At 36.5% G+C, this 10,891-nt stretch overlaps 1 protein-coding gene across 1 annotated transcript in view; it reads right to left on the bottom strand.

Moving 5' to 3' along the window:
• Nucleotides 1-209: 209 nt before the first annotated feature.
• The window catches only part of PDGFC (platelet derived growth factor C), a 119,866-nt gene continuing 109,184 nt past the window's right edge, over nucleotides 210-10,891 (bottom strand). The window contains exons 5-7 of the mRNA XM_038135312.1: nucleotides 7,194-7,401; nucleotides 1,509-1,726; nucleotides 210-842 (exon numbers count right to left, since the gene is read on the bottom strand). Coding sequence (XP_037991240.1) covers nucleotides 726-842; nucleotides 1,509-1,726; nucleotides 7,194-7,401 — 543 coding nt within the window. The 3' untranslated portion in view covers nucleotides 210-725. The remainder of the gene's footprint in view (nucleotides 843-1,508; nucleotides 1,727-7,193; nucleotides 7,402-10,891) is intronic.

The raw sequence follows: 10,891 nt of genomic DNA, 5'->3' as shown, positions 1-10,891 counted from the left end.
AATAGTTATATCGTCAAAAGGAGAGTATAAAAATGTACACGATAAAAAATAACAAACACACAAAAAAAATCATCAGCCATAGTAGTAAGAAAAAAGGCACTGATCTTTTCAATGTTTGCTTCCTTAGCTCACATTATTGTCCAGTCTTCCTTCTAAAAGGCAGGAGCTTTACTAGAGCATATGGAAAAATCCAGTCCTTCCTACCAGCATTAGACAAATTAAATTTAATTCAGAAAACGACAGTCTGTTTTAACCCAAGTTTATACAACAGAGAATGCTTGATTTAGAGTACGTAGGAGTAGCTGAACACAGAAAGATTTCAGGTGTTTTCAACCAGAGGCCAGATGTACTCAAGCTGCAGAAATGAGACAGCCAGCAGGATCAAGTCTCCATGATGTCAGCCTTCTAAATCTATTTTTTACTCCTAAATTATAAATCCATGTATTGCCAAGAAAATTGTGGGGAACAACAACAATACATATATTTTAAATCCCTCATTGATGCCTTTCTCCCATCCTTTCACTGGGCCTCCAAACAGAGCTGTCACACAACATATAATCCCAGTTTGGCTTCTCCTCTTTTTAGAGCTCACTGTAAATCTTCAAGACGGAAGATCCCCAAAGCAAACAACTGAGATTACAGAAGGAGATAATGCACAAGCCCCATAATAGAATCAGCCATTGATTGAATGTGCTTTGAAAGAAAACAGCACAATTATATCAGGTTTATCCTTCAGTATTCCTTTTGCACACACAGTCACACTCCTCATGGTGTTCCAAGGGTACATCTGTCAATGATTTATGCAATCCCCGGACACCAATCCTTGGCTTCAGCTGAAGAACCTGAAGGAGAAGAAGCCAAGCATCAAGAAAACAGCAAGCGCTTCATCACACACCTAGACTATGAGCTAGATTGCACTGGAAACCCACTGGATGACAGGAAGCATATTAAAACTGAATTTCTTCATTAATTCCCCCCACTCGTTACTATTTTTGCTTTTACCTCAAGCCAATTACAAAATTGATTAAATCATGTTGAACATGATTAAATCATGTTTCTTTACCAAAGAAGAAACTTGCAATTTCAGATTTCCATTTAATTTTATTTAAGACCAAACAGTAGAGTTAACCCAATTAGAAAATTCTATAATAAATAATTTTATCTATAAATTATAAATTTATAGAACAATGGAAATGAACAAATATTTGTTTCTTCATAAAGTAAATATCTACCACTAGAGAAAAAAGGATGAAATGTATCGTTGTGGTGTGTCTGAACTGCACCAGTAAATACCTCAGAAATTAATAGTTACACAGAAAAGTATATTAATAAGGAAGATTTTACCTTTTTCAACACAATACCTAATTAAAATGCTAAAAAATTATTTACTAAAAGTGCAGTACATAAAATATTAAAATATTAATATTGGTGCATTTGTTTTATTAAAAATAAACGCCTTGATTGGCTTTCATCATTTCCAAGCATGCAGATGTAAAAATAGTGCCAACCTCATGGTATTTTTTGGTGACTTTTGTTGGCACACATTGGCACTCGTTGCAGCTCTGCTGACAACAGGCACAGTTTCCACCACAGCGTTTCACCAGCAGACACAGCGGCCAGAAGATGGTGTCCGTTCTCTTCAGCTCCTCCCGCAGCGACACCGAGAAGTTGCGCGGAGTGCAACTGTACAGCCGCGCCTCCTCCTTCAGGAGGTTCAGATCCACCACTGCAAAGAGACACAGAAAATGGTGCTTGCCTCATCTGCAACTCAAGTTCCTTTGGGGCAGATCAACTTCAGGGGTGCAGAACCCATGGGGAAGGTTCACTTTGTGCAGGTTCAGCACAGAAGTATAGTACTGCAGTTCTACAAACACCATGAAACTCAAGTAGAATGATCACTTCACAGTGATATTCACCAATTATTTTATAACTCTGGCAACGTCGGTTCCATTTAAAGCAAGACTTGGCTGCTATGTTCCAGTACATGTTTTATCAAATCAACCCTAAAGGAAGTCCCTTTGTTCACACCAATACTCTGAGCTCTATTGTTGCTATTCTATGGTCATTTTGGATTGGAGAAACACACACAGAGCAATTAAGAATCCTGCAAAATTTCAAAGACATTTTTAGTTCACTTGCAATAAAGCATTCAAACTTCTTCCTTGTTACAATTTCAACTATTGCTTCTTTGCTAGGGCATTGTAATTATGACAAAGAATGAAACCATTCATATCTAAGCAGAAGTCTGGACTAAGAACCTCAAGAAGTTATCATCAGGGAATTCTGCATAGAATAAATAACTGCACAAGATAGTATATCTATATAACTATTAGTAGGTTCCATTTTCTCCTCCGTCTCCAAAGCAGCATATATAAGAATTTCTGTTGTTTCACTAGGTTTCATTCTCTTTTGATGTGTCTTAAAGAAAAGTTCCTCTTTGTAAGCAACTAACTTGAAGTGCAAGTTAAAGATAATAATATTTGGAACCAGTTTTCCTATAAACTGGTTCCACTGCATCATACTAAAGTTTCACTATGACAATACTAAAGTTTCACTATGACAATACTAAAGTTTCACTATGGTTGAACAACAAGCTCATGAAAACATCTGAATGAGGACAAGTTCCTTTATGTTCATCTTAGCTGCATTGTCAAGAGCTAACAAGCCTTGAAATTAGCAGTTAAAATTGGGAAAAAACCAAATAAGACTGGGGGTAAAAAAAAGTGAGAAGCAATGGAAATTAAATTTATTTCAGAAAAGTCAGACTATAATGATCACTATCTAGGATTTTTTGTTTGAATTGTTTTTCTCCACACCTACCATTGAGGAACAGAAATGATGTCTAATTCACAGGGATACTACTCTCTCTGGTGAAAAACAAAAAGATAAATAAAAAATGAAAACCCTCTGATAACATGGCTATTGAGATGAGTGAAACAGAGGCCCTGAATAAAGTGACAAAGACCCTTAACCAACTGACTTTAAGCTAAATCAAGAGAAAATTTAGGGGGGAAAAGAACCCTCGTGCATTTGTATAGCCTAAAAAATACTTCAATGTCATCTATTCATAAATAAAAACAAATACAATAAAGCTAAAATAAATTTCTGATCTAAATCACGCTCTAGAGAAACATCTTTTTTTTTTCCCTCTCTACTATGTAAAGAGCCTCAAGAAGTCATCAAGAAGAACTTCAGCCTATTAAGGCAAGATAATTCCTCCTAATTCTATTTAAACACATAAGACATAAAAAAATTTCAGAAGCTGAATTTCTTTAGCAGAAATGCTCACTGGTACTCTCCAAGGAGCAGATCTTTGGGAAGGAACTTCAATTCGTGTTCCTTCAAACATTTATTTTGCAGGCATATCCATATGCTGGCATCCATAAGTAAGGATTTATTGTTGTGAAAGGTCAGTTAAACACACTGAAGCCTTTTCTTTGCTTGCACTCACAGTGAATGCCAAGCTGGGGAACTTCATTCCATCACTATCAGGTTAACATAGGCTCCTAAATAAACAAACTGAATTTTAAGAGAGAGGAGTGTGTAATAACTCCAATAAAGTTACTGATAGGACACTAGCCTGCCTCCCACACTGCAAGAGCATTCCTTGGAGAAAGCTGAGGAGTGAGCAGAGGAAAGGAGAGACAAAACTTCCGGGGGAGAGATTCACTGTGAGAAACCAGAAATTATTTAAGCCCTTCTGATCAGCTAATAGCTCTAGGCTGAGTCACTTAAAAGGTGGATGTGTCTATCTCCATTAATCAAGGACTGTGGACAGGAATGGAGTATTTCTTTCTTCTGTAATGTTTTCAAACATATAATAAGTGAGCTGTCTGAATGAGGATAAAATGCCTGAAGCACATTGTGAGAAGTGCTAGTTCTGCTAAAACTTTCTCCTGGAGGATTGTTTCTGCAGAGACTGATTTGCTTGGTGCAGTGAATTTGAAGGAGCTAATCTTATGTGCTGCTCAGCCCTTCACCATGGGATATTGAAAGTGAAAGTGGGCACTGACACCTCTTCCAGCAGGCCCACGGAGCAGTGGGAGAGACATTCTTGTGTGGTGATGTCCTTCTCCATTGCCTCCTGCCTTCTGGCAGCAGCAGAGGAATACATCAATTTCCATACCTACAGCTAGCTGTACTTATAGAGAAAAGGGCAATGCAGTAAAATAAACAGCATGGTACTCACTTCGTCACAAAAAAGTAATTAATTTGAACTCAACCCCCAGACCTGCAGACATTAATTTTAAAAGGGTTCTGTTGGAGAACACACAGTCAACTCTTAGCAGATATCTTTCAGTGTGCTGTACTATTACAACAGGCTTCAGGAGAGATGAACAAATGTCATGTTTGATTTCTATTCTTTAAAATGTACGAAGGTATATTGCTATAATACCTCACAATGAACCCTTGCCCTATCTTATGTAATTCAATTTCATCAAAATGTCTGTGGCAAATTTATCTAGTGCTTATATAATAATTTCTTTGAAGTGTGTGAATGAGGTTGTTATTTTTTCAAAGAGTAGCTGTCTGTTCAAAATTTATTTTAACACACTGTGGGCACGAAACTAGATGAGAGAATGTATATATATTCCCTTAAAAGTGTTTACTTAACCACAATAAAAGGTTTGTGGATTTCCCAAGTGCACTGAGTTACAGTACCTGTTGTAATGTGAACATTTAAACACTCCTTCAACTTGGCTTCCACTCATGTATCATGTTTGACACAACAGTCGAGTTTCTTTTGTCTAGCCCTAGCTCAGGAGGAGTGAAAGGCTCTGCAGTAGCACATAAAGGGAAAACACTAAAATAAAAATAAGTGAAGGAGAAAAAATCTAAATGCAGGTAGGTACACTACTCTACAGTAAAGTGTATTTCAAGAGTGTGCAGACCTTGGTGCACACAACTGAACTAATCCATGTTCACAGCAGCCTGAAATTAATTGTGTTATGCAATTGGCAATGCAATTTTCTGGCATCTTCTGGATGTGTATCGAGTACCACAGGGAAAACTTCTTTCCCAAAACATTTTTCCAGCTGGATACTGCTCTCAAAGTCAATGAAACAAATTAAATTCCAGTTGGGGCACTTGTGTGTGAGCACAGATAGCAGCAGAATGGTTTTCATTCCTAAGTACTTTGGAGATGTTCCTGGGAATGTAAGTTTCTTACTGGCTTCTACAATAGGAGCTGTTACAAAATCTCAAGCAAGAAGTGGGGTATAAATAAAAAAAAAAGTGACATAACTTTACAAAAACCACAACTGCTAAGGACTGTGCTTTGACTGGGACTTTTTTTTCCTCCTTAAGGAGATTTCAGAATATGATCTGAAGATTACACATAGATTTCAGTGGGAAGTGATGGGATAATTTTTTTTGCAAGGCAAAATATATTTAATTTTTAAGGATGTTTAATAATATGAAAGAATTTAGGACTGTATTTTGACATCAAAGCCTCTGAACTTGGTTCTTCTTCTTTCCTGACTAGAAGTTTTTGGAAGCATTTTATCCAGAGAAGACATCAGAGACAGAAATTCTCTGGAATTTAGGTTGTTTAAATATAGGTTTTCATACAAATTATTGTGTAGGACTAGAGGATATTTCTCTACATAAAGTAAGATACACTTTTAATAACTTGTTCATGAAAACAGGACAGTAATTAAGCTTTTACACTGAAACACTGTAAAAATGAAACTGATCTAATCATGAGTCAAAGAGTTTGAACAAAACAAAAAATTTTAGGATATGCCCTTCTCACAAACATTTCTTAAAAGGGTTTTGAAATACAGCAAACATACTGCTTGAGAGAATATCATGGGAAAAAAAATAAAAAGAAGAAAAAGGTTTTGCTTTTCCTATCTATTGAATAGTCCTATGTAATGTCAACTGAACATATTTTCCACCTCAGGCTATTATATTACAGACTCAGTAATGCAGTCTGAGGGTGGTCTCTAAGACAAATGTGGCAATACAATGATATGTTTATTCAGTGAAAAAAAATCTATTTCAGCATCTAATTAGAAGTCTTTAAAAGATTTACTCTAATAGTTTCTTTCTAAGATGTGTCTTGCAGGGAGTTTCTTTTGTCAATACAGATGTTATCCAACACCTGCATTTTGTTTTTCTCCCATTTACTGTGTGCTTATGGCATGCATTTGGCAAATACTAAATCTCTTTAATTAAGGAAGTGTTAAATGACTATCTGAGAGCTTTTAAAGATGTTTCCTTCTCTTGGCTCATAATTTAGCTGCTCTATTCACAGCTATAGCAATATGGATGGGGTACAAAGGCTGATTTCTGGGCTCTGATCTAAGAATTAACTGTCAAACCACTTAATTTGAGCTATGCAAGGTTCTACTTCCTCCCTTTTCTTGCTGATCAGATGATAACCTTCTAGTTTGCCTCCACCAACAGGGAAGTCTGTTCAGTTATTCTCATATGTTTTCATTTTCATGCTGTATGGTGGGCAAGGAAGGTGGTATTGCCTTCATGCTATCCATGTTTATCCATAAACATGAAATAGTGGGTAGCATCTGGATGGGATGTGTCAGGAAATTCAGGGTGTCAGATGTGGAAGGAAGAAAATGAGATGCTGATCAATAGATCTATAAATTTTGAAAATGCATTCTACTTTACTTCTGATGAAGTTGACAACTGCATCATCAACCCACACATGGACACACGGTATTTCCTAAGGTGTCATCCAAGAGAAACATTTAGGTATTGCTCTCAATTAATTTCATGTAGAGACTGGAAAAAATTTAGGGAAATAATCATTCACATAATGCAGTAAGTGAAAGCTATTACCCACCTCAAATTAAAATGAAGTTTTTGACCTCCATAAAAAAAAAAACAAAAACACAAATTTCAAATATGTCACCCTGTCAAGATGCCCTGCTACTTTAGGGAAATAAAGATCTCCCAGGTTCCCTATAGGAAACTGATGTGCTTGCTTATTTTTTGTTTTTAATTCCCCATTGCTGTCCTATCCTGCTAAATTCCTTTCAGTTTTGAGTTTAGCTATTGTCCTTTTTCAAATAATACGATTGTGAGGACAGTGAACAACAATGGAACCTGCTCTCTTTCTAACGTAGTCCTTTCATTGAACCAAAACTCAAGGTGAAGAATGCTCTTAACTCTTTGTCAAGAAATCATACCCGTAGCAAGCTGCAAGGCCAGACAGAAGAGTAAATTACCTCTTGACTTCCTCCCATGAATGTATGCTTTCCCAAGAAGTTGCCACGTTGGCCTGTACAAATCTTCCAAGTCCAGCTGCCACCGCTCAGGTTCGAGATAGCGGATAAGGTCTTCCACAGTGCTAAACCCAGCGACGGCGTTGTTTAATACATCCAAGGGCAAGGCTGACGGGGGTAGCAGTGATGGGCTGGGTGCTTCTGTGTGGTGCTGCAATCAAACCCAAGAGAAGAGCCCCAGTCAGAGGGTTAATGGATCTGCTCTGACAAAGTGCGGTACTTTACCGAGTTACATAGCTGGGAAAGTTTATAAGTGGATAGCTCGTTTCCAAAGTACAGTTTATCTAATAAGACAAATGACAAGAGTCAAAAAGTACCTAATTATTCTTTAGCAATAATTGTAAACAAACTTCCACTGCAGAGTTTTCCTACTTCTTATATTTCCAACTTTGCAGCTAGCATGCCACTACACCTGTCCTTTGAAGATGTTCACTGAGTGATGGATGGGACTTCAGAAACAGAACAAAGGGTGATTTAAAAATATGGCCCCATTTACAGGCATCTCCTAAACCCCTCTAGAAATCTGAAACATTTCACATTCTGCCTCTCCTCAGAAATCTGCCACCATCTTTGTCTCCTTGTCCTTCAATGCAAAATATTAACATACCCCAGCAGAAAGACAGCAAGTATTCTTGCTCTCATCTATAAATTTAAAAAAAGCACCAGTTGTGTTTCATACAGTGCTAAGAATCATGTTTCTGGTTAAACAATAATGAACAGTGTAATAACAACATCTGGCATAATTAAAATTATTTCTCCCATACAAAGAGAAAAAAATGTTCCAAGTGAAATCAAAAGTAATTAAACATTGAAATTCAGTCCTGACAAAGTACTTTACCACAGCACAAATCTCACTGACAAGCTCAGTGGACAGGAATACTTAGTCACAGACAATTCAAGCAAAGTGAGGCATCTGTTTTTGTTCACACTACAATCTGTTTTAAAATTATGCATTGATTTGTACTTTCAAAACAATAATAAATGGTAGAAAGGTAAGCCTTAGAAGGAAGCTGCTTCTGAAGCACCTGAAGTTTAGAATTTAGGCTTTTCTGTATGCAGACATTTCTACAGACATTATGTCCACAGAAATACACCAGAGCAATTCATCTGGATCATGAAACAAAGATGAAGAAAAACTTGAACACGCTGCCAATTTAGGGGAAAGAGAGGACAAGAATATGTGTTTATATAGATATCTATACTTAAAAATCCTCATACCACTTAGTGTCAAAATGGTACTGTCAGTACTGTAATGTGAAGTGTGTATATATTATAATTTTTTCCATCTGTAATGCCAGATCAGTGGTAGGGTAGTCATTTACCTTTCCAAAATGATCAGGAAAACTGATGAGAAATGTAACAGTTATGCTGGAAAAGAAGATTTAGTGCAACACTCAGTAGGAGTTTTCTAAAATATATACTCCTGTGGTAGCTGCATCCCATACCAATAATAATACTTTATTTTCTGTCCTCTAAATTCTATTAAATATGCAGTTTTTGTTTCAGCTAAATGTGTGGTTGAAAGAGCAGCAAATGGGAGTAATCACCATGGCCTTCCTGTTTTTTGCTTGAAGGCTTTCTCTACAACTTCAAGAAAAGCAGCCATTAGAAGAAGTGCTGCTTTTTAACTGGAAGTCTTGCAAAAATAATACAAAACATAGATTAAGTGTTCTGCTACAGTTATTTTTACAATATTTTAATCTTGCTAATAATTTCCGATAGAGTTGGTGAAACAGTTGTTTCCCATCCTGGATGAATGTGGTTTTCAAAAGAAGAAAATATTTCTTCTTCTTCTCTTTGCTCTAATGCCTGCATTAAAAATAGCAACATGCTGATCCGTCTATTCTGTTATGATGATAATAAAGCAACAGATTCTAGTCTATAATTTAAATAGTTGCTCTTAGCAAAATATGCTGCTTAGCAAGGTTCAGAACAGAGCTGTGACACTGCAGTTCAGATGGTCAAAAAAAATAAACATTCCAAAATTTTTCTTTCCGTTTTTCTCCACGATGCTGTAAACAGCCACATTTCCTGGTTTGAAGGTGCAGGGTTTTACTAACGTGAAAAACAAAATCAATGTTAGAACTAGTAACTGAAATAAAAAAAAAAAAAATTGTTCTCAGCTGAAGAATTTACTTCGGTGTCTTACTTCTGCTAGGATTTTTGTTGCCAGAGAAACAGGTGGATTCCAGAAGAAAATGTATTGATCTAGAATCTATTTCCATATTTACAACTTACAACAGCCACACTAAACAATACATACATAGCAAGTAATCCATCAGTTTCTGGTATTCTGGATTCAATGGGCATTTGCCTGAGTTAAAATGTTGTGAGGATATGGTGAATCGTTGCACTTAATGGTAACACAATTAAAATAGCCATCATTTCTAGTCATTCTCACGGCAGCCCAAAACAGAAAGAAAAGGTATTTGAAACAGCAAAATCATACAGCTTTCAATGTTTTAGAATAAAGTCATTAGGATCTCAGGATTAAGAATGATTTTTCCAATGATCTTTAATGTTAGTCTATATGACAGTTAAAATGTATCAACAATTAAAGATGATTGATATCATAGACCTATAAATACTGTATATTGAATTTGTGACACAATAACCTTTATGAAATCTCAATAAACTGTTCAAGATAAATGGTACTTCTAATTATACTTTACATTGTTTTTACTTGGTAGAGGATACTAATTATTTTATAATTTAAATCTTTTGGACAGAACATTCAGGGCAGCATAAGTGGTACTCCTTCCAGTGACTAAAACTATATACTGGAATTCTATACAATACAGTGAAATTCTATACAATACACTGAAATTCTATACAATTTGTAATTTCACTTGACTTTCTCAAAGTTTGCCATCTATAGGCAGAGTTTACACATGCAATAAGGTTTTACTCACAAAGCAGAAAGCAGAAATGACTCGATGCAAGAAATTAAAACTCGACTTCATTGATGCTACACACCGTTTAGAACAAGCAAATGCGAAACTTCAGCATAACTCTGAAAGGAAGCATCATAGCTGCAACTCAGAAATGCTGAAATGCTTCTTACCTGAAGCTTTCAGTCCCTTTATAGTAAGTCTGTCACTCCTGGTGTAATTTAATCTATATTTCTCTAGCCAGTCCTACCTGGATGCCTGACTCCACCTGCATGGCTGACGCTCACTGGTGCTCTCAAGGCACTCCCTGTGCTGTGCCATGACACCAGCAGTCAGTGGGTGTCAGAGAGAGCACTGCCATTTCACAGCAGAATCGTGCTGGGAAAACCTCCCAGGAGGACCACTGATAATCTCTAGCTGTTTTTCTGCTCAGCATTGGTGGAGATAATGATCTGATAATGAAGCAGCCATCTGTCTAGTGGACATTTATTCTATAGATGGCATCACCTAATTTACTCCACAGAAATTTCGCATGTCTCGCTTAACAGGTCACCTAAAAAAAAATCAACATTTGATTTAACATATATTTATTAATCTGACAGGGGAGATACAACCCAAGACTGCAGACACTTTTGCTGTCCAAATAGAGCAGCTATGCAAAATATCTTTCCTGATGGAAACCATTTTCTGGGAAGTGATGCTCTCCACACTCTGCTATAATAAATACTAATTGACAGTAAACACTTATTC

The sequence above is a fragment of the Motacilla alba genome, chromosome 4, assembly GCF_015832195.1.
Source record: "Motacilla alba alba isolate MOTALB_02 chromosome 4, Motacilla_alba_V1.0_pri, whole genome shotgun sequence".
In the NCBI taxonomy this organism is placed as follows: domain Eukaryota; kingdom Metazoa; phylum Chordata; class Aves; order Passeriformes; family Motacillidae; genus Motacilla; species Motacilla alba.
The sequence above is the reverse complement of the archived record's forward strand: the minus strand, read 5'-3'. Positions and strand labels throughout refer to the sequence as shown.